Here is a 27,326-nt window from a genome sequence, read left to right as displayed (position 1 = left end):
AAAGAAGCCTGTGCTAGAAGCAGCCACTCAAAGGCCACCATTTACTGCAAGGGCTTTCCTGGGACCAGGAAAGAACAGGTTGCTCTAGCCTGGGACACCCCCACTGCTCTCAGGGAGCTGGCATCTTAGTGGCGTCTGAGCACAGCCTGAGCCCTGTGGAGGTGCGGGGGCAGTGACTGGAATGTGCTGCTTGGCAGGTTAGAGCGGCCGAGGTGGCCCCAGGGCAGAGGAGTGCAGTGCAGCCTCATGGGTGCCCTATGCCACCCCTGGTGCCCATGGGGCTGCTGATGCCATCCTGGGTCACGTCACTGGTGAGGTGAAGGGGCCCAGGTCACCACCTTGACTGGGAAGGGGGTAGGGGGGATGAGGACACAGCTCACTGTCAGGGTGTGGGAGGGGAGGGCTGGCTGGGCAGAGGCTGCAGTGGGGTCAGGGTTCAAAGGGTGGGATCCAGAGTCAACGGGAGTGTGGCTTTGCTCGAGAGCTGGCTGTTCCCAGAGGACCAGCTGGCTGGTCTGAGAGGACGACAGCTGCTGGCCAGGAGCTCCCTCGTGGACGCCTTCCTGGGCTCCCAGGAGGATGGCCATCAGAGGGGGCACGGGCAGCCTCGGGCCTCAGGCCCACGTCTCGGTCTGGAAGCGCTGTGTCCGCTGGAGCCTGGCTAGATACGCGGCTGCATCGGGGCTGCAGAGTCCGCCGTCCTCCTGGAAGATGGACATCAGGGCCTCCAAGACGTCCGCTGGCATGGACTTGGCGTTGCTAGAGGGGTAGGTCGCAGAAGGCTCAGTGAGGCCCGGCACCCAGGGACTGGGCCCAGTCCTGCTGCACCAACGTCAGCTCACCCTGCCAGGTAGAAGTATGCGCCCTGGCAGTCCAGCAGTTCCCACACGAGCGACCCCAGCTCCCGGAGCCGGTGCTGCACGTACACTTTCTGCTCCTGTAGGGCAGAGAACAGGGCTGACAGCTGAGTCTGAGCCCCCTCCCCTCCCTTCCCAGCCCCTGAGCACACACACCTGTTCCCGGGAGAAGGCAGGGACAAGGGTCAGACAGTCCCGCATCTCCAGCTCCTGCCACTCCGCCTCCCAGTAGAAGTCTTGGTCCCGCCGGCGGCAGCCAAAAAACAAGAAGTTTCCTAGGGAAATGCAGGGTGCTCTTGGCCACAGGTCCTTGGGGTTCAGCTGGGGAGCCCCGGCCACAACCCTGCCCTGGGACCCTGGGTGCTCACTGGTCTGGCCCTGGGCCACACGCTCCTGGATGGCTGCTCGGAAGGGGGCTACCCCAGTGCCGGGCCCCACCATGATCACGGGGGTGTCTGGTGTCTCTGGGAAGGCCAGACTCCCAGGCCGCACCCAGAGGGGCACCCGGACAGGACCTATTGCAGGAGGGAAGTGGTATGAAGAGGATCAAAGACCTGTGCTTCGTCTGCTAGGGCCCTAGCCCAGCATTTGCGTGAGCATGGGCGAGAAGGGGATACTGGCCCACGGCCCCCACCCTGGGAGCAGGGGTCACCTTGCCCAGGGTCCAGGGATGCCAGCCAGGAGGAGCAGAGCCCCCGGCGGGGCTCCTTGAGGCGAGTCTGGAACTGCACGACAGCCACGAGGATCTGCAGCCGTGAGGGGTGAGCCTGGGGAGAACGGTGAGAGGGGTGAGGGGCGAGCCTGGGGAGGTCAGCGAGGGGGGTGAGGGGTGAGCCTGGGGAGGACGGCGGGGGGGGATGAGGGGCGAGCCTGGGGAGGACAGTGGGGGCGGGGTGAGGGGTGAGCCTGGGGAGGACGGCGGCAAGGGGGTGACGGGTGAACCTGGGGAGAACGGCGAGGGGGATGAGGGGTGAACCTGGGGAGGACGGCAGGGAGGGTGAGGGGTGAGCCTGGGGAGGACGGCGGGGGGGGTGAGGTGTGAGCCTGGGGAGGACGGCGGGGGGGGTGAGGGGTGAGCCTGGGGAAGACGGCGGGGGGGTGAGGAGCGAGTCTGGGGAGGATGGCGGGGGGGGTGAGGAGCAAGCCTGGGGAGGACGGCGGGGAGGGGGTGAGGGGTGAGCCTGGAGAGGACGGTGGGGGGGGGATGAGGGGCAAGCCTGGGGAGGACGGTGGGGGCGGGGTGAGGGGTGAGCCTGGGGAGGACGGCGGGGAGGGGGTGACGGGTGAGCCTGGGGAGGACGGCAGGGGGGGTGAGGAGCAAGCCTGGGGAGGATGGCGGGGGGCGGTGAGCCTGGGGAGGACGGCGGGGAGGGGGTGAGGGGTGAGCCTAGGGAGGATGGCGGGGGGGGTGAGCCTGGGGAGGATGGCGGGAGGGGGCTGAGGGGTGAGCCTGGGGAGGACGGCGGGAGGGGCGTGAGGGGTGAGCCTGGGGAGGACGGCAGGGAGGGGGTGAGCCTGGAGAGGATGGTGGGGGTGGGGGTGGTGGAACAAGGCTGCCCTCACCTGTGCCTGGGCCATGGGCCCCACCTACCTCCCCCGGGGCAGTCCGAGTGGGGGGGCGTCAACTGCTCAGAGGGCAGCCCCTGCCTACAAAGCCCCACAGCCGCGGTCCCAGCTTTCCCAGGGCCGATCCTGGGCTCCACCCACCAGGCCCCTCACCAGCATCGAGGAGGCGATGGAGAAGGCCCTTGGCCGGATAGCAGGGATGAGGTCCAACAGGTAGTCGGGAGGGATAGCAGCAGCTGTGTGCGGGAAGTCACAGAGCACCTAGGCAAAGAGAGTCTCAGGGTGGCTGCAGTGTGGCTGTAGCCTCAGGGGCTGGGCCTGCCGCCCGCCCACCTCACCTCCAGGATGGTCCTGCGGGGCCGGTTGCAGTATTCAAAGAGCTCCTCCTGGCCTTGGGCAGAACTGAACTCCAGCAGCTTCTCCCGCTCCAGCTCATGGAGAGATAGACAGGCCAGGAGCTCGAAGAAGGAGCGGCGAGGCACGCTGGCGATGTCCAGGTAGTGGGACACGAGGTGCCGCATGGAGCAGGGCTGGGGCAGCCTCGTGGGGCAGGAGACATCTGCAGGGTGAGCGGCAGGTCTCCGTGGGCTGCGGCGGGGCCCTTGGGGTGGGGGCCCAGGGCACGGGAGAGGGCAGAGAGTCAGGGTGGCCGAGGCCGGGCTCACCTGGCTCCCGTGGCTGCAGCGTGAAGAGCTGGTCAGGGTCCAGGCCCAGCACCTGGCAGAACTGCTGGACATGGGCAGCCGAGTTGGAGGGCTGAATCAGCACCACGTCACCAGCAGCAAAACTGTATGGAAGAAGCCACCGGGGCTGTGGGGACTCTGCAAGGAAGACGCTGAGGGCCCCGGACGGAAGCCATCCTCTGCAGCCCGGCCTGGCCTCCTCTGAACCCCAGACCCACGGCCCACCTCACTGTGCCCTCCTCGGTCCCCAGCAGTCCCCACTGCCTGCTTGGTGTCTTGGGCCGTGCTCAGGCCTCACCTGATGCCAGAGCCCGAGATGTCAAACTCAATCAGCCGAACGTCCTGGAAGTGGGAGGGGCCAGTGACTCTCTGGTTGGAGATCATGGGTGCTAGGAAGGGCTTCGACTCTGACGGGGGCTCCTGAGAGCGGGGGTGAGCTACTCGCTGCCCCTCAGAGCCCACTCTGGGCGCCTCTTGGAGGAACAGCAGGGTGAACTTGGAGGGCAGGCTGTGGGAGGGCATGCTTATCAGACCAGGACCCCTCCCCAGGGGCTGCCCACCCACACGGGAGGGACCCAGGGCAAGGTCCCCAGGCCGGGTTGGGTCTGCTGCGCCTGTGGATGACCCGGGGCCCACACTCACGGGACTCCAGGAGGGATCTCGGCAAGGTCCGGAGGCGGTGGGAGCAGACTCAGAACCCTGTCCCACAAGTCTCGCAGCCAGGGGTCCACAGCAGCGTCGGGCCTGGGAGGGAGCATGTGTGCTGGCCTGAGCAGACCCAGCGTGTGGCCAGACTGTGGAGGTGGGTACCACGCCCGCAGACTCACCCCAGCTCATGCTGGTCATCGCCTAGGCACACGGGCAAGAGGGCACTGCCCCCAAGCTGCAGTAGCCGTCGGTGCAGCTTCTTGGCCACGAAGTTGAACCTGTGGAGACAGTGAGGCTGGTCCTGGGCGGAGAGTGGTGCCCAGGCAGAGTGGGACCCAAGAGAGTGGAGCCCGGGTGGAGAGTGGAGCCTGGCAAGGGCCTTCCTCGGGTGGAAAACACGCTCCCCACTGGCTGCACCCTAGGAGGGGCACGGCCTCCACACGCCAGGGGCTGCCGAGATCAAGGCAGTGCCAGGGCCCCAAGCAGCAGGTCCTCCGCTGGCGGAGAATGAGCCTGTGTAGGTGGGAGCATGCGGTCTCGTCCCACTGATGGGCCCTCATTCCTGGGCAGGGACTTGAGGCAGCTGATGCCTCCAGGCCCCCAGCCACGGTGTGGGTCACTCCTCAGCTAAGAAACTCTGTGCTGGGGAAGATCCAGGCACCCTCTTAAGGGTCAGTTTCACTTCTCACTCTGGTTCCGAGAGGCATGACTGGCTCCGGGTCACGCTCCTCCCCGGGAACGCCGTCAGCAGCCAGGCTCCCTTCCTCGCCTGAACGAACACTGCATCCCACACTGAGCAACGTCACGCACAGAACTACATCACACACAAAACTATGTCACGCACGGAACTACATCATGCATGGAACAAAATCTCCCAGCAGAACCGGGGTGGCGGCTGCCTCCGATCTTCCTGTTCTCTGTTTTTCATCTGAAGTGACTGACACCCCGCTACGCACACAGCTTGTGGTGCTTAGTGCTCACCGGACCTGGGCCCTGTGTGGACAGTCGGGGTTTCCTCTGTTGTGGGGTCTAAAGATGCCGTTTGCACACTGAACACACTACTCCTTGCTCAGGGTGCAGAGGAGCACTGTGAAAATGCCCAGGAGAAAAGGCAGAGGCGGCCTCGGGGGTGGCGGGAGCGTACAGGGTCCCCCTCCAGGCTTGAAGTCGTGAACACCTCGCAGCACACCTTTTTGTAAAAGTGGGGACCGGCGCCAGGTTGGCCTGTGTGACATCAGCATGGCTCTGAGCCCAGCCCTCTGCCACCCTGCCTGCTCCCGTTCCCTCCCTGCAGCGTGAAGCCTGGGGTGCCCACCAGGGAGCGTTGTGGACGAGAAGCCAGCACTGCTGCAAGGGCCCTGTGGCCTGCAGGGGCCGACCCTGGAAGCTGGTCTCTGCCCCCTGCCAGCACACCTGTTGCTCAACCCCCAGAACTGTTCCGTCCGCCCACTGTCCCATCCCCTACTCACTTGGTGTATGAGGAGTCCCCGAGGCCCAGGACGGCAAATTCCATCTGACAGAGGGCGGTGGTGGGCAGGTTCTTCCGGAATATAAACCTCCAGAAGTTCTACAGCCGGAGGAAACTCTGAGTCAGAGGCCTCAACCTCTAGGCCAGCCCCACAGCCGGGAGCGAGAGGAGGGTCTCAGGGGAACAGGCAGGGGGCAGAATGGAACTGGACCTATCTGACCAAAAGGCAGGGCCCGGGTCCAGCCTGCAGGATGATGGGCACTGGGAGGCAGGGCTGGTCCAGGGCCTGGGGAGACCAGGGCCCACCCTGCCCATGGGAGCCGGACAGCATGCTGTGCACTCCGAGCCTGTGTAGGGCTCCCTTCCTGGGACATCACCCTCCTCTGCCCCATGCTCTGAGCTGCCACGAGCAGCTCTGCACTTGGTCTCCAAACTGTCCACCGCCCCAGGAGTCCCTCACCTCCACCTGTCATTTCCCAGCAAAGCATGGGCCTCTGCTCCCTCAATGGGTCTGTACCAGAGGCTCTCACACCCGGACCTCTGAGGTCCTAGTGTCTCTGGGGCCCTCACACCCAGCCCTCTGAGGTTCCAGTGTCGCTGAGACACATCCCCCTTCTTCCGTGGCTGCAAGACCTCGAGCCAACAGGGTCCAGATCCTCTGGTTCCACACCCTGCCTTCCACGGTGGCCTCCCAGCTTGATCGGAGGCCCCTCTCCCCGACAAGGAGCCTACTGCCCCCTCCCTACCTGGACCCAGGTGGCCTCTGTGTGTGGTCTTCCCACCCACCCACCTCCCCTATCCATGGCCAAGTATGGAGGCTAGAGTAGGGGCCCCAGGCCCCTCTGTGGACAGAGAGGCCCTGGCCTTGTCAGCCCACAGCTCTGACCCTGGCCCTTGACCACCCCTGGCCTCCCGGGAACGCACTGCCTCATCAGCTGCCTCTCTGGGCCACGTTGTGCAAGCAAATGTACCCAGCCTCTTGCCCCCAAGAGCCACCCTAGCGCCCTGCTGCTGAGACACCCTTGCTTCCTGAATCCCAAAAGGATCTTCGCTGCTCCCTTTGGTGAACTTCCTTCCCGAGAAAAGGGTTCCGGAAAGATCATTTCTGTGACTTTTCCCTCACTCGACTGGCATACGGCTGGGTCTGTCCTGGGATCGGCATCACCGCTGAAGAGCCAGGGCCCCACTGGCCGCCCTTGGGGTGGGTAGGGCACTCTGTCCCCAGAGGCTAACCCCTTCCTGGGCATGGGGCTCTCTGGCTACAGACCCAGCTCTGGACATTGTTCCTTTCCTGGATAACTTCCTCTCCACCATTGTCTTCTCATTCTGAGGCCACTGGAATGATCTTCGAATTCTAGTATCTGCTTCCTTCCATTTTCTATCTTGCTTTTTGTCATACTTTCTAGGACTTCTCATCTTTTTTTGAGATGGAGTCTCACTCTGTAGCCCAGGCTGGAGTGCAATGGCGCAACCTCAGCTCACTGCAACCTCTGCCTCACAGGTTTAAGTCTTTCTCCTGCCTCAGCCTCACAAGGAGCTGGGATTACAGGCGTGTGCCACCATGCCTGGCTAATTTTTGTAGTTTTAGTAGAGACAGGGTTTCGCCATGTTGGCCAGGCTGGTCTGGAACTCCTAACGTCAAGTGATCCACCTGCCTCGGCCTCCCAAAGTGTTGAGACGAGAGACGTGAGCCACCACGCCCGACCCACCTCGGCCTTCCAAAATGTTGAGATGACAGGCGTGAGCCACCGCGGCCGTTTTTGTTGTTGTTGCTGAGACAGGGTCTCATTCTGTCATCCAAGCTGGAGTGCAGTCTTGAAATCACAGCTCACTGCAACCTTGACCTCCTGGGCTGAAGCAATATTCCCACCTCAGCCTCTCTAGTGGGGATTATAGATGTGCGCCACCACGCCCAGCTAATTTTTTATTTATTTATTTTTGTAAAGACAGGCTCTTGCCATGTTGCCCAGGCTGGTCTCAAACTCCTGGGCTCAAGCAATCCTCCCACACCTTGGCTTCTCAAAGCGCTAGGATTCCAGGCTTGAGCCACTGCACCCAGCCTCTTCTAATCTTTTTTTTTTTTTTTTTTTTTGAGACGGAGTCTTGCTCTGTCGCCCAGGCTGGAGTGCAACTGCCGGATCTCAGCTCACTGCAAGCTCCGCCTCCCGGGCTTACACCATTCTCCTGCCTCAGCCTCCCGAGTAGCTGGGACTACAGGCACCCACCCCACACCCGGTTAGTTTTTTTGTATTTTTTAGTAGAGACGGGGTTTCACCGTGTTAGCCAGGATGGTCTCGATCTCCTGACCTCGTGATCCGCCCGTCTCGGCCTCCCAAATCTTCTAATCTTTTAAAGTTTTTTCATGTCCATTTAAATAATTATTTCTGGCCAGGTGTGGTGGCTCACACCTGCAAACCTAGCACTTTGGGAGGACGAGGCGGGTAGACTGCTCGAGCCCAGGAGTTTGAGACCCCATCTCTACAAAAAATACAAAAAAAAAAATTACTTGCATGTGGTGGTGTGCACCTGCAGTCCCTGTTGCCCAGGAGGCTGAGGTGGAAGGATCACCCGAGTCTGCAAGGTCAGAGGGCAGTGAGCTGAGATTGTGCCACTGTATTCCAGCCTGGGCAACAGAGCGAGAGCTCTGTCTCCAGAAAAAAAAGAAAAAGAGAAACAGAAAGAACTGTTTCCTGTTCCTGAGTCTCCAGCTTTGCCCTTGCCCCATGGGGGTCACATCCACTACTGCTTCAGCCTCTGCCCGTCTCTACCTGTTATGCGGGTCCTTCCTCGGGTGGGGTGTGGTTCTTTGTGGTGCATTTGCTTTTACCCAGTCTGGAGTGCAGTGGCGAGATCTCAGCTCACTGCAACCTCCGCTTCCTGGGTTCAAGTGATTCTCCTGCCTCAGCCTCCTGAGTAGCTGGGATTACAGGTGTGCGCCAATACACCCAGCTAATTTTTTGTATTTTTAGTAGAGATGGGGTTTCGTCATGTTGGCCAGGCTGGACTCAAACTCCGGACCTCAGGTGATCCACCCGCCTCGGCCTCCCGAAATGCTGGGATTACAGGCATGAGCCACTGCCTGGCGCCCCGTGGGTTTCTTCACCAGATGGGCAGGGACCTGGTCACTCAGCCTTTGACTGTGGTTCCTCTGTTTTCTCCTGTCTGCTGCAAGGGGCACCTGCCTCACCTACAGCATCATCGGCAAGGAGCCAGGGTCCTCCTGTCTCGCTAGGATAGCCACTAAGACTCGCTCCTGTCTCCAAGGCCATGGGTTCTGGGTCCATGGCCTCTTCAAGGAGCCCCCAGTTCCTGCTGTGGGCATTAGCTGCCCCCTCCAACTCCTGGTCTTCTTTGTGGGTGCCCATACTTGGGACTCTTCCTTTCCTTGTTGACCTGAGTCCCAGCATGAGCACCAGCTTCCTGCCACTGGCTGGCTGAATGCCCAGCCTAGCCCCAGTCCCTCTCCTCTCCCATGCTCTGGGGCTTCCCTATCCCACCATTCCCCTCCCCTGCCTGTGCTCCACTCTGAACCCCCTTCTCTTCCATCCCACTCTATCTGAGACCCCTTGACCTACGCTCAGCTCTCTCTCTAGCCACTGCACATCCCCTGCTGTCCCTACTCAAGTCTTCAGCCTCTTTCTCCTGTCTCTCCCCTGCCAGCAATTAAACATGCTGAGTTTTGGCCGAGCGCGGTGGCTCACGCCTGTAATCCCAGCACTTTGGGCGGCTGAGGCGGGCAGATCACGAGGTCAGGAGATCGAGACCATGCTGGCTAACACGGTGAAACCCCGTCTCTACTAAAAAACTGCAAAAAATTAGCCGGGCATGGTGGCAGGCACCTGTAGTCCCAGCTACTCGGGAGGCTGAGGCGGGAGAATGGTGTGAACCCAGGAGGCAGAGCTTGCAGTGAGCCGAGATCGTGCCACTGCACTCCAACTTAGGCAACAGAGCAAGATTCCGTCTTAAAACAAAAAAACAAAAAACAGAAAACATGCCAGATTTCTCCCATCTTTTTTTTTTTGAGACAGGGCCTTGTTCTGTTGCCCAGGTCGGAGTGCAGTGGCCGATCCCCGCTCGCTTCAACCTCTGACTCTCTGGTTCAAGTAATTCTCCTGCCTCAGCCTCCCGAGTAGCTCAGATTACAGGCATGCACCACCATGCCCAGCTAATCGTTGTAATTTTAGTAGAGACGGGTTTCACCATGTTGGCCAGGCTGGTCTCGAACTCCTGACCTCATGATTCACCTGTCTCAGCCTCCCAAAGTGCTGAGATTACAGGCATGAGCCACTACACCTGGGTCACACTCAAGACATTCTTAAAAGATGCTCTCAGCCGGGCGCGGTGGCTCACGCCTGTAATCCCAGCACTTTAGGAGGCCGAAGCAGGCGGATCACAAGGTCAGGAGATCGAGACCATCCTGGCCAACATGGTGAAACCCCATCTCTACTAAAAATACAAAAAAAATTAGCTGGACGAGGTGATGGGCGCCTGTAGTCCCAGCTACTCGGGAGGCTGAGGCAGGAGAATGGTGTGAAGCCGGGAGGCAGAGCTTGCAGTGAGCCGAGATCGCTCCACTGCACTCCAGCCTGGGCGACAGAGCGAGACTCAGTCTCAAAAAAAAAAAAAAAAGAAAGAAAAAAAAGATGCTCTCCACTCACTCACTGAGTTGCTGATCTCCTGTAACCTGGCTTGTCTCCCCACGAACCACTGAAGCTGCTCTTGCTGATATCACCAACAATCCCTTTGCCAAGAAATCCCATGGATTCCTCTCAGGCTTTATCTTACTCGACTTCTGTGCAGCTTTACATGCTGGAGCCCCTTCTGGAACACCCACTCCTCAGGCCTCTCCTTGGGGATGCTGCACCCTCTCTTCTAGCTGCTTGGTCACTCTCCTGCCCTCCTGGGCTCTAACGTTCTGGGCAGCCTGTCCTGTAGAGAGAGAAGAGCTTCCTCTTCTCACACTTCTGTATTGTGGCTATGTTAACACCTACCTCCCTGTGCCCCAGGATCTTCCTTGGAGCGCTAGTCCTACTGCGCTTCACCATTTCAATGTCTCCAGGTTCCCTTCCTGCACAGCCACCTATTCCCACCGTGTTCTCTTATTTCTGTGGATGGAACCACCATCCATCCAGAGCCCAAATCCCTGTCTTGATTCTGCTTGACCTCTTGGGTCTGTTCCATGTCCTGGGGTCTCTCTCTTCCTAACACCCGTGCAACGTGTCCACTTCTATCTTCTGCCACCACCTTAGCTCAGACTGGTAGCATCTCCTGCCTGTCCTGTGCATCTCATGGCATTGTTCTTGCTCGCCTGCTGACCAGTGGCGGTCTTGCTAGTGTAGGAACATGACTGGGTCACCCCTACAGTTCCGACAACCCTTCATTTCAAGCCCATCTGCCTTGCTGTGGTTACTCAGGCTCTTTGGACTGGGCCTGGCTTCCTGCCTCTCTTCTCCTCCCCTCTTGCCCCAGTGCACTCCTCAGCTTGGCCACCCTGAGCTGCTTTTCACTTTTCACACAAGCCAAATAATCTTTTTCCTCTGCACAGACTGCTCCTTCTTTCTTGGTGCCTGACTAGCCCTCGCGCATTCTTCGGTGACTCAGTTTACACTCTTTTCTTCCAGAAACCTCTGCCTGGGCCCCAAGGCTGGGTGAGATAAGGCTCGATGCCCCTTATCAGTGCTCCTGTGACATATGCTACTTTCCCCAGCTGCAGCTGTTCGCTGGCACTGTCATTGCCCATTAGGTGCTTCTGCTACAGTATGAACTCTGCCAGGACAGAACTATGGCACTGGGTTCACAGCTGGATCCCCAGCACCAGACTGTGCCAAGAATGGAATATGTGCCTAAAAGATGGTCAGAGAATTCAGCAACGTTCCCTGAGAGTCATACAGTCTAGAAATACACAGAAGATCCAGACTAGATGCACATATAGATAGCCCTGGAAAGATAAGAAAGGTTAAAATGGATAATAAGGCTATTTGGTGGCTATGAAGAGTTTATTAGAGAGAGCAACTGGAGCCCCCAGCTCCACTCAGGGACGTCCTCTCAAATCCACCTCTGAAGATGCATGAGATAGAGGAGAGCTATTTACTGCACCTAGACTCCAGGCAATGAAAACGGGGTGAGGGTCGAGGGCAGGGATCTGAGGAGCCACATCAGGCCAGCCTTACCTTCATGTTGTCAGGGGGGTCTCCTTGGCCTGTAGTTGCACAAACAAATATCACCAGGGGCTCGTTAATCAGATTCACCTCAACAAAAAGACACACACACGTAAGACCTCCGGCTGTAAGGACTGGGCGTCCTTCCCAAAACTCGACCCCCTTCTCCTTCACTCAGGCTGACAGGGCAGAGGAATTTATGTGAGCGGCCAGACCGTCTTCTCTTTCAGGTTCCAACCTCTTCCAGGTGCTAAACTGAACTCCTCTTCCCAAGCCTCCCCTTTCCCTAAATCCGCCATAAGGGAAAGACCCGCTCTCAGAGATAATGCGACGCCTTTTGGGTCGATGACCCCGAGAAGCGGGCACGCCAGGCCTGTTTGTCCCCCACGCCGAGGCCCTAGCTAGCCCTCACCACCGGGTAGGAGTCCAGGGCCTGCACCCGGCAGCCAAGCCGCCGGCGCCGGGCCTCGCGACCCACTCTCTCCGACACATCCTGAGCCGTGCCTGTCTGGCTGCCAAAGAGCACCAGAAACTGCGGGTTCGGCATCTGGACGCGCCCGGATCCAGGTCGGAGACTAAAAACTAGAAGGCAGATCCCGCCGGCCGGGATACAGGGACCGCTCCGCCTTCCGCCGTCGACCGGAAGTGACGCACTAGGGACGCGCCCGGTGGGGCATGGCGTCCGATCGAGGCGGGCGTCCACCGGCGGCCAGGGTTGAGTCCCGGGTCGGGGCCAGGGCATTGCCGGCGCACCAGGGCCGAGGGCTGGGGGTGGCGGGGCCGCTCTCTGCCTCTCGCTCGCAGCAGCGGCGGCAGGCGCGGGCGAGGGCCACGGGGAGAGGAGACGCAGCCCCGCGGGTGGCACGCTCGGCCGGGCCCCGGCCCGCGCTCAACGGGCGCGATGCTCTTCTCGCTCCGGGAGCTGGTGCAGTGGCTAGGCTTCGCCACCTTCGAGATCTTCGTGCACCTGCTGGCCCTGCTGGTGTTCTCTGTGCTGCTGGCACTGCGTGTGGATGGCCTGGTCCCGGGCCTCTCCTGGTGGAACGTGTTCGTGCCTTTCTTCGCCGCTGACGGGCTCAGCACCTACTTCACCACCATCGTGTCCGTGCGCCTCTTCCAGGATGGAGAGAAGCGGCTGGCGGTGCTCCGCCTTTTCTGGGTCCTCACGGTCCTGAGTCTCAAGTTCGTCTTCGAGATGCTGTTGTGCCAGAAGCTGGCGGAGCAGACTCGGGAGCTCTGGTTCGGCCTCATTACGTCCCCGGTCTTCATTCTCCTGCAGCTGCTCATGATCCGCGCCTGTCGGGTCAACTAGCCTCACCGAGGTGCCGGAGAGGGAGCGCTGGACGGCTAGAATGCTGACCTCAAGCCGAGGCCCTACTTGCGCCGCACCGGAGGAGAGGCTCTCTAGTCTAAAGGCAACTCCTGCTTGCGCCGAACTGAGTGCCCGGTTTTCCTATTTCAGTCCTGCCTGAAATGGTTTCTTCAGCAGGGTTTAAAAGAGCAGCCTTCATCCTGAAAATGTATTTCTTTTTATTTAATGCTTTGAGTAGATAATCCTGAATTGAGGTCCTGAGGAGGCCCCCAGGCCAGACAGTCCTGAACCCCTCTGACACTTGGAAGCTGAATATAAGTAAAATGTCCCGGTGGACTCTGAGTATTTCCTGTGGATCCTGGGAAAGTACTGTTGCACAAAGGCTGCAAAGCTGGACTCAGGAATGTCCTCCAACCAGCAGCGCTGACCTGAGAGCTCCCTGTGCCGTCCATCCAGACCAGACTTCGGTAGATGCCTTTGTTAGATCAAATGTAAACCAGCTTGTATCTCCCCTGTGCCACGAGAGATTGGCTTTTTATTCCAGTCTAGGCAGAGAGAGAAGAATGTTGAATAAGAGCACGATTAGGGTCCTGTCTGGTTATCTCTTGCCCACGAAAAGAGCTCTGCTGTCCAGGCACTGCTTGGTTTCCTATCCCAGCGAAGACTGCAGTTCCGTGGACCTTTTCACCACCTTGTGGCTGGCACTCTTAGCACACCTGAGACAGATTTAAGCCTCCCTGAGAGACTGAAGAGAGGAACAGGTGTCGGATACTCATAGGCACTGAGACCTACAAATGGGAAACTTGTGAGTGGCCCAGCTTTGTTGGCCTATGAACTTTGGTTTGATGCCAGTCAGGTGCCAAATGAGAACCTTTGCTGAGATGCAAATAAAGTAAGAGAATGTTTTCCTGAAATGAATAGTGGTTGCCTGTACCCCTCAAAGGTTAAATGTGATGAATATTGAGATACTGTCTGCTGCATGGTGTAACTGGTTACAGAGCTGCAGTTTCAGATGGGTTGAAACCTGTGGCTAGAGCTTAGTGGATGGTGGTGGTGGTGGGAATCACTCGTTCTGGAGAATCCCTCCTTCCTGCTCTAGGAGGCCGGTAACTCAGGCACCCGCCCCACCCTGTGTGAAGACAACAGTCTAGGCTCACGTTGAAGACCCGTTGAATAGTTTGTGACCCCAGAGCCCGTGACTTCTTGCCAGTGTGTGGTATTGTGTGGGCCTTGGCACTCTGTAGCGCGGGGATCAGCAAACAATGTCCTAAGGCCTGTTTTTGTGTGACCCTTGAGCTGAGGATGGTTTTTACACCCCTAAATAATTAAAAGCAGGCCGGGTGCGGTGGCTCACGCCTGTAATCCCAGCACTTTGGGAGGCTGAGGAGGGCGGATCACGAGGTCAGGAGATCGAGACCATCCTGGCTAACACGGTGAAACCCCGTCTCTACTAAAAATACAAAAATTAGCCGGGCATGGTGGTGGGCACCTATAGTCCCAGCTACTCGGGAGGCTGAGGCAGGAGAATGGCGTGAACTCAGGAGGCGGAGATTGCAGTGAGCCGAGATTGCGCCACTGCACTCCAGCCTGGGTGACAGAGCAAGACTCTGTCCCCCCGCAAAAAAAAGCAAAAGCAGAACGTGTGACAGAGAGTGAATATGACCCTCAGAGTCCAAGGTCTCTTACTTGGCACTCTTGGCCTTCAGGGCCAGAAGATTCTCTAGTGAGGATGCAGGCTGTTTCGCAGTGTTTTTGTCTCTCCTGGATAGATGCCAGTAGCAACCTTCACTTGTGACAACCAGATGTTTATCTAGACATTGTCAAGGGCCCTGGGGGACAAAACTGTCCCTGGCAGAAACCAGTGGGCTAAAATATTTCCTATCTGGGGCCAGACGCGGTGGCTCACGCTTGTAATCCCAGCACTTTGGGTGGCTGAGGCGGACGGATCACGAGGTCAGGAGTTTGAGACCAGCCTGACCAACATGGTGAAACCCCGTCTCTACTAAAAATACTAAAATTAGCTGGGCATGGTGGCGCATGCCTGTAATCCCAGCTACTCTGGAGGCTGAGGCAGGAGAATTGCTTGAACCTGGGAGGCAGAGGTTGCGGTCAGCCGAGATAGCTAGCACCACTGCACTCCAGCCTGGGCAACAGAGCGAGACTCCATCTCAAAAAAAAAAAAAGTCCTATCTGGCTCGTTACACAGGTGTGCTGACCTCTGCTCTCATGCATCAGCCTGGCCAGCGTATTGCAGTGTCCGCCTCTGCCTGGCGTGTATGCTTAGTTGTGTAAACCGTGGAGGGACTTGTGTTGGAGGCAGCTTATCTGGTTTGTTGCACAGCTACGACAATGTGTCAAGCCTGGGGTCGGCATAACTTTTGTCAAAGCCAGATTCAAGCTGAACAGTGGGAGTGAGTTTCCTCGTGATGTTATTTATTTATTTATTTATTTTTTTTTTGAGACGGAGTCTCGCTCTGTCGCCCAGGCTGGAGTGCAGTGGCCGGATCTCAGCTCACTGCAAGCTCCGCCTCCCGGGTTCCCGCCATTCTCCTGCCTCAGCCTCCCGAGTAGCTGGGACCACAGGCGCCGCCACCTCGCCCGGCTATTTTTTTGTATTTTTTAGTAGAGACGGGGTTTCACCGTGTTAGCCGGGATCGTCTCTCGATCTCCTGACCTCGTGATCCGCCCGTCTCGGCCTCCCAAAGTGCTGGGATTACAGGCTTGAGCCACCGCGCCCGGCCTTCGTGATGTTATTTATTTCTAGATTTTGTGTTTTGTGTGTTCCCCTGTTTTATTTTGGTAGTTCAGAATTGGGCAACCCTATTAGGGTAGAAGTGATGAACATTGGATGCTTCCTTTGGAAAGGCGATTTGAGGAGGGCCCTATGGGAGGAGACACTTGGCTTCTGGAAGGCTGAAACGAAATTCTGGCCAGGCGCGGTGGCTCACGCCTGTAATCCCAGCACTTTGGGAGGCCAAGGCAGGCGGATCACGAGGCCAGGAGTTCGAGATCAGTCTGGCCAACATGGCGGAACCCTGGCTCTACTAAAAATACAAAAATTAGCTGGGCGTCGTGGCAGGCGCCTGTAACCCCAGCTACTTGGGAGGCTAAGGCAGGAGAATCACTTGAATCCGGGAGGCGGAGGTTGCAGTGAGCCGAGATCCTGCCACTGCACTCCAGCCTGGGTGACAAGAGCAAGACTCCATCTCAAAAAAAGAAAAAAAAAAATTATTTTCTCCAGCTTAATGGAGTGGCAGGAGAATAAGGCAGCATTAAGCTAGCGGCTGCTGCAGACTGTCATGGGGCACAGAAGCTGAGGAGGGCATCCCCAAGTTAAAAAAAGAAAAACCTGTTCTGCGTCTTCGCAGAGACCCAGGTGACCCTGGAGCACTGTCCCTGACAGGCAAGTGGTGTGGGAAGCAGCAGTGTCTACTGAGCAGGCTGCTGACTGCAGGGCAGGTGATGGAAAGACGGTGATGTCCGCACTCCAATTCCCCTTCTCCCCATGGCTCCAAGCGATCTCCCTATTATCTGCAGGCTTGAAAGACTGTGGAAGCACTCCGAAGCCCTCCCTGGGACAGAAGGGACTTGTCGGCCTGGAGGCTGTGCCCTCAGGGTCATGGCATCTGGAGCCTGAATGGGGAGAAGTTCAACCGATGGGAGAGGAGTAGCCTTAACGTGGCGGTAGGGTGGAGTGATCAGACGCAGGGGTCGGCCCTATGGGGCCCACCGTTACCCTGGCTTTTTTTTTTTTTTTTTTTTTTTTTTTTGGCTCTTAATGCATTGGAGAACTGTCCAAGCATACAGGGCCCTGCCCTGGTGAGCCTGCTTGCGTGTGGCGGGAGAGGCTGCTTCCTTTGTGCCTGCTCCTGCACATGCTTTGTGGGGACCACGGATGGAAAGGTTGGGGTAAGAGGCTCCCACCTGGGCAGCCTATAAAAACTAGCGATTTCTGAGAAACTGGTTCGTTGGGGCTGCTCAGGGCTCCAGAATTGGCATTTCGAAGCCCCGCAGGCACCTGCCGGAGGTCAGAGGGCCCCTGGTGAAAGCAGGGTCCGGGCCAGAGTGTGGCCTGTGCACCGTCCACGGGAGCGGGTGCCTTCGGTCCTGGAGCAGCCCCCTTCCTGCACCCTCAGCGGATGGAACAGGCGGCCTCGGTGCTGGCAGCGTGAGGAAGTCCCAAGCTCAGCCAAGGTCACTCGGGGCGCGGGGCCCAGGGGCCGCCCACCCAGCTCCCCGCAGGGACGCCGGGAGGCGACAGCGCAGGGGCGGAAGTGGGGTCCGCCAGTGAGCAGCGCGAGGCCCCTGGGTGTGTCCGAGGGGCCTTCCCAATGGAGGCCGGCTCCGGTGATAGGCGTTGTCCAATGAAGTCCCTTGGGAGGCGGGGTTGAGGCGAGTGTTGTCCAATCGGTAGGGTCACCTGAGGGGCCCGCCCTCCTCTCCTGCCATAGGTGGGCGTCCCGCGCGGGGCGGGGAGAGCGGGCTTCCCCCCAATGGTCGGTGGCCCGGGAGGGGGCGTGGCCGCGGCGCCCAGGTCTGCCGCGACGGCGGCGGCCACTCCGGCCCTCAGTCCAGCCGTCCGCGGCCGCGTTCGAAGCATGGCCGCCCTGGGGCGGCCGGGCTCGGGGCCGCGCGCTGCGGTGCCCGCCTGGAAGCGCGAGATCCTGGAGCGGAAGCGGGCCAAACTGGCCGCGCTGGGCGGGGGCGCGGGGCCCGGGGCGGCGGAGCCCGAGCAGCGGGTGCTGGCGGAGAGCCTGGGCCCGCTGCGCGAGAACCCGTTCATGCGGCTGGAGGCCGAGCGGCGGCGGGGCGGGGGCGCGGCGGGGGCGCGGCTGCTGGAGCGGTACCGCCGCGTGCCCGGCGTGCGCGCCCTCCGCGCCGACAGCGTCCTTATCATCGAGACGGTGCCCGGCTTCCCGCCCGCGCCGCCCTCCCCGCCCGCCCCAGGGGCCGCGCAGATCCGCGCCGCCGAGGTGCTGGTGTACGGGGCGCCGCCCGGCCGCGTCAGCCGCCTGCTGGAGAGGTTCGACCCGCCCGCTGCGCCGCGCCGCCGCGGGAGCCCTGAGCGCGCCCGCCCCCCGCCCCCGCCGCCGCCGCCCGCGCAGCCCCGGCTCCCGCCCGCGGCCCCCAGCCCGCCCGTCGCGCCCGGGCCCCGCGGTGGAGGGGCGAGCCCCGGGGCCCGCCGCAGCGACTTCCTCCAGAAGACCGGCAGCAATTCCTTCACCGTTCACCCCCGGGGTCTGCATCGCGGTGCGGACGCCCACCTGCTCTCCAACGGGCCCTTGGTCCCGGAGCCCAGGGCCGGCCCTGCCAACCGCCTCGCGGGCTCCCCGCCTGGGTCGGGACAGTGGAAGCCAAAGGTGGAGTCGGGGGATCCCTCCCTCCACCCGCCCCCCAGCCCCGGGACCCCGAGTGCCACTCCAGCCTCGCCCCCTGCCAGTGCCACTCCTAGCCAGCGCCAGTGCGTCTCCGCAGCCACCAGCGCCAACGACTCCTTCGAGATTCGGCCGGCCCCCAAGCCAGATATGGAGACCATCCCCTCGGGGGACCTCCAGGCCCGGGCGCTGGCCAGCCTCCGCGCAAACTCTCGAAATTCCTTCATGTTCATTCCCAAGAGCAAGGCCTCCGGGGCCCCTCCTCCTGAGGGGGCGCAGTCCGTGGAGCTGCCAAAGGGAGACGTGGGCCCGGCCTCCCCGAGCCAGGAGCTCGGATCCCAGCCGGTGCCTGGAGGGGATGGTGCGCCTGCCCAAGGGAAGAGCCCCGTGGAGGTCGAGGCACAGTGGGCAGTCGAGGAGGGGGCCTGTCCCAGGACAGCCACCGCCCTCACTGACCGGGCCATCAGGTGGCAGAGGCCGTCCTCACCACCCCCCTTACTGCCGACTGCTGCAGAAGAAGCTGAGCCTGCTGAGGGCCTCAGGGTTCCTGGCTTGGACAAGAGTAGCCGAGAATATGGGAAGCCAGGGCTGCCTGTCACCTTCATCGATGAGGTAGACTGGGAGAAGGAGGCCCCCCAAGAAGCCAAACTACCCTGCTCCCTGCGTCCTGCCAGGCCCGGGTGCGTGGCAGAGCTTCAGCCCCGGGGCAGCAACACCTTCACAGTGGTGCCCAAGAGGAAGCCAGGGGCCCTGCAGGGCCAGAACTTCAGTCAGGCCAACGGGGAGCCCCGGCCACAGGAGGCCGAGGAGGAGAAGGCTGGTTGCCTCCTGGGGCCCACGCTGAAGAAGCGCTACCCCACTGTGCACGAGATCGAAGTGATTGGCGGCTACCTGGCCCTGCAGAAGTCCTGCCTCACCAAGGCTGGCTCCTCAAGAAAGAAGGTCAGTGGTGGGGGCAGGGCCACTGGCCAGGAGGGAGAGAGTGACAGCTCACACAGCCGTGTGGGCAGCACCTGCCCTGATCCCAGGACGCTTGGCCTGGGCAAAGGATGGTTTCTATATGGACTCGAGGTGAGCTGAGGCTGGGTGAGCCGTGCCGGGTCCAGGGCCCCAGTGGAGCCCCCTGACTTGGGCCATGGGGACAGCTGACCTACTGTGTGCCTTTCGAGGCTGCTGGAGAGCACCGGGGCAGACAGTGCTGTGCCTCTTGCCAGTTCTTGTGGCTCATATGGAATTAGCGGGGCGGGCCTGTCCCTTTGTCAGTCCAGTTGGAAGAAGCAGACCTGGGCTTGTGGGCTCCTCCCTAGGCTTGGCTTTGAGGGGGTGGCCTCACATGGTCTCCTGGAGGGCCCGCTGCATGGGCGCGGGGCGCCAGGATGTGAGTGGGAAGAGGCCCGTGATCGGGGTTGGCGGGATCCCTGCATCACGGTCAGCCCTGGGGTGCAGCCCACCAGCCAGTTGGAGGGGGCTGTCAACGCCTCAGAAAGCACACTGGCTGGGAGCTGGGCAGGAGTGCCGCGTGAGTGTCTAGCATATGCCTGTTCTGGGCCTGGGAAGCTTGCTGGGGAGAAGGGGACTTTGGAGGCTCTGAGCCAGCCAGGCAGGGGAGTCTCCCTCCTGGCCAGTGGCCTGGAACCCTCTGGGCACAGGAAAAAGAAAATCCTCAGATTCTTCCTGGTCATTCTTGCACCTGTATTTGTTCCCCAGGGCAAATTCCAAGGGCAGCTCCACGTGACTTCCCCATCTGCGGTGACCTGTCAGGAAGCAGGTGTACCTTCCCTGGGGACTGAGCGGGGGCCTGGGGCATCTCCCTTGGCTCTTCCTGTCCAGGCACTGCCCCAGAGCCAGTGCTGGCTAGGCTCACCCCTGAGGTGGGCTGTCCTCCAGCCTCAGTTTTCCCAGGCTGGGGATGGGACCTTTCGGGCTCCCTCAGCAGACAGGCTGCTGCCTCCCTCTGTTTGCTTCCTGCCTGGGGTTGGCCTTGGCATTGTGCCTCTCCCTGTCCATCCTCCCCTGCTGGAACCAGGGCGTTGGTGCTCCTGCCTGCTCTGTCTGCCGGCCCAGGCATCTGTGCTAACCCTCCTCAGGTGCTTCCAGTGGGGGCTTGGGGCTGGGCACAGGGCCCCTCCCATTCCTGGAGCCACATGGGTCTGTCTCCCCAACCCTCGCCCGAGCATCACCCCAGCCCATCGAGGTGGGGTCGGTCTGATAGCCACAGCCTCTCTCCCCCAGCTCCTGTCTGCCTTTCCCTCCCCTGCGTCCGTACCCTTGGCCCTGGCTACGCGAGGTGGGTGCTTCCTGGTCTTGCCCCAGAGGTGGCAGTGGGGACACCTCCCCCTTTGTAGAGAGGAATCTGCACCTCAGGAGTCAGATGAGGTCATGGAGCTTGTGGGGCGAGAACTGAGTTCAGGTTCCTGTTTCTAGAACCCCTCCCCGTAACTTGTGTGGCCATCCCTGGGAGCCTGGCTTCTTTCTGGGACTTGAGGCCGCTGCCTAGGGCCTGGCCATCTTGCCCTCAGAAGGGACAGAACTGTGCCGGGCATGGTGGCTCACACCTGTAATCCCAGCACTTTGGAAGGCCGAGGCGGGTGGATCACGAGGGCAGGAGTTCAAGACAATCCTGGCCAAGATGGTGAAACCCCGTCTCTACTAAGAAGATATAAAAAAATTAGCTGGGTGTGGTGGCAGGCACCTTTAATCCCAGCTACTCCGGAGGCTGAGGCAGGAGAATGGCGTGAACCCGGGAGGCGGAGCTTACAGTGAGCCGTGATGGCGCCACTGCACTCCAGCCTGGGCGACAGAGTGAAACTCTGTCTTAAAAAAAAAAAAAAAAGGAGGGGGGACAGAACTGTGGGGGTCACTTGTGGCTGGGTTAGAATCAGAAGGGCAGGGTGGGGGCCGGAGGGCCAACAGGAGCAGAAAGATGCAGTCGGGGAGAGAAGCTGAGCCTGGGAAACAAGCCCTGGACCAGCAGGAGGGAGGAGCTCAGGCCAGCCTGAAGGGGTGGGAGTCCAGATGGACAATGCCTGGCATGGCCAGGTGGCCCGGGCAGGGCCCTGCCAGAGCAGCATGACCTGCTGGCTGTGACTTCCTGCCTGGGTACAGGCCAGCTGCCCTGCCTGGGAAGAGCCAGAATGTCCATCAGGAGGGGACGGAGGCATGGGGCTGCCCTGCCTTTCAGAATGGCTTGCTGGCCTCAGCACAGTGGGCTGCGGGGCAGGGCTGTCCCATGTACTCTGTGGCCCCTGGGCCAGGAGCACTCACAGGTGGGGGTGCAAGGTGCCCCATGCGAGTCCTGTACCTGGCCTTGCCTGACCACCCTAGGCAGCCTTTTTTTATTTTTTGTTTTTTGAGACAGTCTTGCTCTGTCACCCAGGCTGGAGGGCAATGGCAGTATCTCAGCTCAGGGCAACCTCCATCTCCTAGGGTTCAAGCAATTCTACTGCCTCAGCCTCCCGAGTAGCTGGGATTACAGGTGTGTGCCACCACGCCCGACTAATTATTGTATTTTTAGTACAGACAAGGTTTCACCATGTTGGCCAGGCTGGTCTCGAACTCCTGCCTCAGGTGATCCACCCGCCTCACCCTCCCAAAGTGCTGGGATTACAGGCGTGAGCCACGGTGCTGGCCCCAGCCTTTGGTTGGGACCACTGGCTGTGTGTGACCCCAGAGCATGGGGGTGGAGTGCAGGGATTGCAGGGCTTGGAATCCAGCGGGACCTGACTGTGGGCCAACGGCTTACTGTGCACCTCAGTGACTGGCGGTGCTGCTGCTTTTCCTGGGGTGCAGATGAAGGGCAGCTCTTCAGTGGAGTTGTCTGGGTGGTGGGAGTCTGTGAGGCACCTGCCCTGGGGCTGGCTGTCCCCACACAGGGTATGATGCCCTTGCACGCCTCTGAGGGGTGCCGCCCTGCTCTGGGCAGTGGGGGGCTGCTGGCCTATGTGCGGGGGGGGGGGGAGCCGCCTGGCAGGCACAGGCCCATTTAAGTTGTCCATTGGCAGAAGCGGCAGGTGCACCGTCTCGCAGGCTGAGCTTGGGGCAGACTGCTGTGTGCTATTGCAGCCGCGCCCAGGCTGCTTTCCTGGAGGGTGGGGCATTCCTTCTCATCCTCACACCTGCCGCCCGTGGGACTTGGCGCTGCAGCCTTTCCTCTTCGTGGAGCGCCACCTGGCCTGGCTCCTACCTGTCTGGCTGCCCCTTCCTCTCCCCTCTGCCCTCCTCTCCTCCTCCCCTCCTCCCCTTCTGGCTCTCTGCCCAGCCGGAGCATGTCAGTGTCCCCAGGGTGCAGTTCTGGACACCCAGGGCTGTCTGCCCTCACCTGCTGTGGGACTTCCGCCTCCACTCCCAAGGCCTTGTTCTCTGATCCTTAGACCCAAGTGCCACCCTGACATCTGCCCTTCCTGCTGACACCACCTCCCGGCCAGCACCAAGCCCCAGACTGGGCTCCTCCCTGCCTCTCCCCATGTGCGGCGCAGATCCTGGGTGGCCAGCGGCTGTTGCATCTCTCACTGTTGTTGGCTGAGCCCCTTCTTGTCAACTTTCCTTTCCTTCCCGCCTCTCCACCAGCTCTTCCCATAGGTGCCACCTAGGTGGTCTTTCTGAAGCCAGGGACCCCAGCAGCTGCCTGGACCCTCCTCCCTCAGCTTTCTCATGGGTGGAGGCTGTGCCTGGCGCTGGGGCCACACTTGACTCAGGGAGCACCCAGCGTCCCGGGAGCCTGCTGTGGACATTGCACTCGGGCAGCCTGGTCTAGGGTCCGGCCACCCGTGGGAGCGTTGGCTGGGGCTGCGTGGGGGATGGGAGGCAGGTAGCCATGTGCAGGGAGGAGGGAGGGGCAGGGCTGGGCTCAGCTCACACCTCCATCTGGGCAGGTTGGGGCTGGCTGCTTGGCCCTTTGTCCCGGGTGGAGGCCAGGCCCTTTGGTAACCAAAGCTAGGTGTGCACAGGCAGGGTGAGTGGAGCAAGAACAAAAGGGTCCTGAGAAGCCAGGAGGCTCTGCTGGGAGGCTGGGCTGAGCCGGGACCCACCTGCGGGCTCTCTGTTGGCTGCGCCAGGCGAAGTCCCTGATAGGCTGCATTGCCAGCCCCTGGCCACACCCTCTGCCCATCCTGCGTCCTGGGGTCTTCAGGCTGCCCACAGCATGAGTCACGGGGTGTCCTGTGACCCACTGACCTGTCTCCACAGTGGGAGGGGAGGGCTGTGTACCAGCCCAGCTGAGGAGACCTGGGGAGGCAGGACGTGACCAGAGCCCTGGGCCCCAGCTGAGGGCAGACAGGGGCTGCCTGTCCACCCCCCGCTCCCCACTGCCTGGCCAGGCTGTACCAGGCTCAGGGCCCATGTGCACGCAGCCCCCGCAGCCCCCCTGCTGGGACTGGTCATGTGCACGAGCGAGGGCACTAATCCTGCAGCCCTGGCAGCCAGCCCTTCTGTGTTCTCAGCCATGGGGGCTGGGCCTGAGGACTTCGGGGTCATCTGGGTTAGCTCCACGTATCCAGGGCGACTGGAAGCCCCATTTGTTGCTGGACTTTGGGGCTGTGGGAGACCTCTGGCCCACCAGCCCTGTCCTGCCTTGAGCACCTCCACCTGGGGTATCTGTCCCAAAGCATGAGTCTGGGAGGGCTGGGTGACCCCATCCCCAAGTGGGCTGGCAGTGGGTGGGTGTTTGTAGGGTCTGTCCCAGCCTCTCCCTGCCTGGCCTCCTGTGGGATGAGCGTTGGAGGGCCAGGTGGGCCTAGCCACAGGCGGGGCAGTTAAGGGACAGGAGCTGGTGCCTTTCTCCTTGTTTTGTCTGATCCAGGTGGCCTCCCCCTCCCCCGCTCATCCATGCAGACAGCTGGGGTGCTGAGGCCTAGGGTAGGGATGCAAGCAGGCAACTGAGTTGCCCAGCAGGGCTCTGTGTGAGCTGTGCTGAGAAGGGAAGCTGGAGGTTTGGGCACAAAGGGTGGCCCCCCCGGCTGTGGGAGGTGGGGATGTTCATGGTGAGAAGGGACCCAAGGGTACGCTTGGCTGTGGGCCGTGTGGCCACTGCGGGAGAGGGCATGATGGCGGGAGCGTGTGCCCTCGGCCCTGTCCTGGCAGCCCTGTGTGGCCTCAGCTGCTTCCTGAGAGGCTGTCTCATCCTACTGTGCCTGGCTGCGGTGGTTCTCTGCCTGGGGCCCGGCTCCTGCCTCTGGGTCCTTCTAGGGGAGGAGGAGGAACTTGAGCTGCTGGTGTCCTGTGCCCAGGAAGAGTTTAATATTTCGAGCTCCGGCAGGGCCGCTCCCATCTGCTGCAGGTGGGGCCCGCTCATTTTCATGGGGGACCACTGGGGCCGGGCTGAGTGCAGCTGAGCGGTGGGAGCTCGGCTGTTGTGGGGAGCTTAGCCCCATGCAAGCCCCGGTCAGGGGAGGTGGAGAGTCCTGACCACTGCTCCCATTGCCCCTGGGAACCAGCAGCCCTGCCTGGGCTTCAAGGCCACTGGGAAAAGGAAAGCATTTGCTCAGATGTGAAATCCTGCAGCCTACGAAGTGGGGACAGAGGACGAGGGCCAGAGGGACAGCAGGGTGAGGAAGGGGTCATTGCTGGGGTCGCTGGCACCCAGGCTCAGTGGAGGCGGTTCCTCACTCTGCACAGTCCCTCAGGCCAACTCTCAACTATGTTAGGTGGGTGATGGTGCCTGGGGCTACCGCCCGGCTTGTCGCCTCACAGAGGCCCTTGTCAGCAGTGGGGGGGGGTCCGTGCTCTGCCGGATTGTCCAGGCATCCAGTAAACCAGGACATGAAGTTGGCTTTAGAGAGAGGCCCCAGACACCAGCAGGAGCTGCCTGGAGCCTAGAGGGCAAGACCCCTGAGGGGACAGCCTCTCTTCCGCCCTGTTCCTGCTCTAGTGGGAGGGGATGTGTCCACCCCAGTGTCCCCCCAGCTGGTGCTCTGCCCAGACAGCAGAGCAGGAGGGTCCTGAGATGGTAGCCCCGGGAGCTGGTTTAGATGCTTCTGGGGACCCAGAGGCTTTGGGCTTCTGGTCCTGATCAGGGTTTGCTCCCTGGCTGGGATTGGGAGGGGAAGTTGGCCCCCAGGGTGGAGGGGATGGACGCCTGCAGCGTCCAGCTGGAGAGGTCTTTGCCCACCTCCTGGAGCCCCCGAAGGGTTGATGGTGCATCCGGCGCGTCCGGCGCCCCACTTGGGTCAGCCTCATCCTGAGGGCTGGACCTGAGCCCCTGGCATTGTGCCCATGTGGGCCCTCAGCCCTGGTTCATGTGACTCTCACTCCCAGATGAAGATCTCCTTCAATGACAAAAGCCTGCAGACCACATTTGAGTACCCCTCCGAGAGCTCCCTAGCACAGGAGGAAGAGGTGGAGCATGAGGAGGAGGAGGAGGAGGAGGAAGAGGAAGAGGAGGAAGAGGGTTCCGGCTCAGAGGAGAAGCCCTTTGCACTCTTCCTGCCCCGGGCCACGTTTGTGAGCAGCGTGAGACCCGAGAGCTCTCGGCTGCCAGAGGGCAGCTCAGGTGGGTGCCCACCTAGGGGGACAGGCAGCCTGGGCGGGGTGGAGCCTGGTCTGTGTCCACATGTCCATGTGTGCATCTCCGTTCACAGGCCTGTCCAGCTACACCCCGAAGCACTCTGTGGCCTTCAGCAAGTGGCAGGAGCAGGCACTAGAGCAGGCCCCGAGGGAGGCAGAGCCCCCGCCCACAGAGGCCATGGTGAGCTGCAGGGGAGGGGAGCGCTTCGGGGAGTCTGATGCCTGGGCGAGCCCATGTGTCCACATTATGTTCTCTCACTTTCAGCTCACACCTGCCAGTCAGAATGACCTCTCGGACTTCCGCAGCGAGCCAGCCCTTTATTTCTGAGCCCAGCACTGCCAGGACCAAGGCTGAGCCCCAGCTGTGGGAGTCCCAGAAGCTGGGCGGTAGCCAGGGACTACTGCACCCACTTCTGCCTTGTCTGGTCTCACCGTATTCCACCCACCCCTCCTGGCCTTGGAAGCAGCCAGGGTGCCTCCTGCCATTGGGACCAGGTCTGGGTCTCACTCCCCGGCCCTGGTTTGGGAGGGCCCAGGTGGGGAGTGGGGTGGGGAACTGCCTGTGGGTGAGGTCAGGGGTCTGCTGGGTGGTGGCCATCTGCAACCCGGCAGGGGACTGTGCAGATTCTACACCTGGCAGTTCCCTGTCCTGTCTCCTCAGCCTGCCTCCCAGCGGCCATGGGGGGTCTGGGGTGAAGGGCTGTCCCAGCTACTTGTCCTCTGCAGGACCCTAAGCCCCTGCCCACAGCCCCCATGCCCTCTGTGATGAGTGGCATCTTTCCTGCCTCTGACGATGGACTCAATAAACAGCACTGGACAAGGCTGCTGGCATCCCCACTGCGTGGTCCTTGACTGAGAGGGGAGCAGGGGCAGGTCTCTGCAGTAAGAGGCCACATGGGGTACAGTGGGCCCCAGCTTGCATGTCTGTGCCAGGGTGTGTGGGAGGGGACCCCAGTCTGGTACCCCCACTCCTTGATGTCCCAGTGGCCAAGGCTCTGACCCCCCAACTTCGACGGCCTGTTAACCTGTTGCCCCTCCACCCCAGCCTCCCAGAGCTGGCACTGTGGGAGGTAGGATGCCAGGCCTGCTGTCAGGGGCCTAGACTTCAGGTGGGAGGGTGAGTGTTGCAGCTGTTGGGCCTGAAGTGACTTCTCTGAGGGGCCCAGAGCCTGTGGAGGGACCAAGGGAAGGGCAGCATGAGGGCAGCACAGGGTACAGTGTCTCCTGCTGGGCTTGGCGTGCCCCCTGACCCCCACAGGATGAGGCAAGTGGGGATCAGCACCTGCCCGGGCAGCCAGATCTGGGGCTGTTTACAACCCTCTGAACCCAAGCCCCGTTTCCTCCCTGGAGAACCAAACCATAGAGCAAAGCGCTGCTGTCTGGCCAGACTCCGGCGGGAGAGTTTGGTGTATTTCCCTGGTTGGGGGGTGGGCCCAGCTCTTTTCTGGACCCTCTGGATCAACACACGCTTCCCAAATAGGCCCAGTCCTCAGGCAGTGCTTGGTTGCTGCAGGGACAGAACAGAGGCCCCAGGGCACGCAGGATGGAGGTGGCCAGTGCTTGGCATGCGGCCAGGGAAAGGGGCAGCAGGGCCTGGTGGCAGCAGTGGTGTCATCAGGCCAAGCAGGACTTGCAAGGAGGAACTGGTGGGGGTAGGGGGTGTGAAGCCCCCCAGTCCTTGCTGAGAGAGACCTGAGTCTGAGGCAGCTGCTGGATATGCTTGGCATCCCTAGCTGTCTCTCTGGGCTGGGTCCTATGC

At 61.0% G+C, this 27,326-nt stretch overlaps 3 protein-coding genes across 6 annotated transcripts; 2 read left to right on the top strand and 1 right to left on the bottom strand.

Moving 5' to 3' along the window:
* Positions 1-14: 14 nt before the first annotated feature.
* LOC105471973 (NADPH dependent diflavin oxidoreductase 1) lies at positions 15-12,034 on the bottom strand. 3 transcript variants are annotated; one of them, XM_011724878.3, is made up of 14 exons: positions 11,793-12,034; positions 11,393-11,470; positions 5,224-5,321; positions 3,934-4,032; positions 3,749-3,850; positions 3,405-3,614; positions 3,089-3,210; positions 2,762-2,982; positions 2,577-2,684; positions 1,510-1,624; positions 1,226-1,372; positions 1,014-1,132; positions 843-937; positions 15-759 (listed from the first exon to the last, which is right to left on the bottom strand). In XM_011724878.3, exons 1-14 carry the CDS (start codon positions 11,925-11,927, stop codon positions 615-617), a joined length of 1,794 nt encoding a protein of 597 aa, XP_011723180.3. In that variant the 5' UTR covers positions 11,928-12,034; the 3' UTR covers positions 15-614. The 3 variants fall into 3 exon arrangements, with proteins under 3 accessions (XP_011723180.3, XP_070934765.1, XP_070934764.1); XM_071078664.1 differs by adding an exon at positions 6,932-7,074 and having other exon boundaries at positions 11,393-11,935; XM_071078663.1 differs by having other exon boundaries at positions 5,224-7,074; positions 11,393-11,935.
* Positions 12,035-12,044: 10 nt separating this feature from the next.
* Positions 12,045-13,584, top strand: LOC105471974 (transmembrane protein 203). The gene has a single exon (XM_011724879.3). It carries the CDS (start codon positions 12,282-12,284, stop codon positions 12,690-12,692), a length of 411 nt encoding a protein of 136 aa, XP_011723181.1. The 5' UTR covers positions 12,045-12,281; the 3' UTR covers positions 12,693-13,584.
* A 3,658-nt stretch (positions 13,585-17,242) lies between these two features.
* On the top strand, positions 17,243-26,389 carry LOC105471975 (taperin). Of its 2 annotated transcripts, XM_011724880.3 has the most exons (4): positions 17,250-19,009; positions 25,319-25,553; positions 25,642-25,748; positions 25,833-26,389. In XM_011724880.3, exons 1-4 carry the CDS (start codon positions 17,291-17,293, stop codon positions 25,893-25,895), a joined length of 2,124 nt encoding a protein of 707 aa, XP_011723182.2. In that variant the 5' UTR covers positions 17,250-17,290; the 3' UTR covers positions 25,896-26,389. The 2 variants fall into 2 exon arrangements, with proteins under 2 accessions (XP_070934763.1, XP_011723182.2); XM_071078662.1 differs by having other exon boundaries at positions 17,243-19,009; positions 25,642-26,389.
* Positions 26,390-27,326: the final 937 nt, after the last annotated feature.

Source organism: Macaca nemestrina, chromosome 14 (assembly GCF_043159975.1).
Source record: "Macaca nemestrina isolate mMacNem1 chromosome 14, mMacNem.hap1, whole genome shotgun sequence".
Classification (NCBI taxonomy): Eukaryota; Metazoa; Chordata; class Mammalia; order Primates; family Cercopithecidae; genus Macaca; species Macaca nemestrina.
Note: the sequence above shows the minus strand (reverse complement) of the source record. Positions and strands in the feature narration are given on the sequence as shown.

Excerpts from the sequence above, each read along its gene's own strand:
- LOC105471973 (XM_011724878.3), bottom strand. The coding sequence starts at position 11,927 with ATGCCGAACCCGCAGTTTCTGGTGCTCTTTGGCAGCCAGACAGGCACG. Across the intron at positions 5,322-11,392 it reads ACCCCCCTGACAACATGAAG|AACTTCTGGAGGTTTATATT; the intron begins GTAAGGCTGGCC and ends CTCCGGCTGTAG. Across the intron at positions 3,211-3,404 it reads ATCTCGGGCTCTGGCATCAG|TTTTGCTGCTGGTGACGTGG; the intron begins GTGAGGCCTGAG and ends TCTTCCATACAG.
- LOC105471974 (XM_011724879.3), top strand. The coding sequence starts at position 12,282 with ATGCTCTTCTCGCTCCGGGAGCTGGTGCAGTGGCTAGGCTTCGCCACC.
- LOC105471975 (XM_071078662.1), top strand. The coding sequence starts at position 17,291 with ATGGCCGCCCTGGGGCGGCCGGGCTCGGGGCCGCGCGCTGCGGTGCCC. Across the intron at positions 19,010-25,318 it reads CTGGCTCCTCAAGAAAGAAG|ATGAAGATCTCCTTCAATGA; the intron begins GTCAGTGGTGGG and ends TCTCACTCCCAG. Across the intron at positions 25,554-25,641 it reads GCTGCCAGAGGGCAGCTCAG|GCCTGTCCAGCTACACCCCG; the intron begins GTGGGTGCCCAC and ends CTCCGTTCACAG.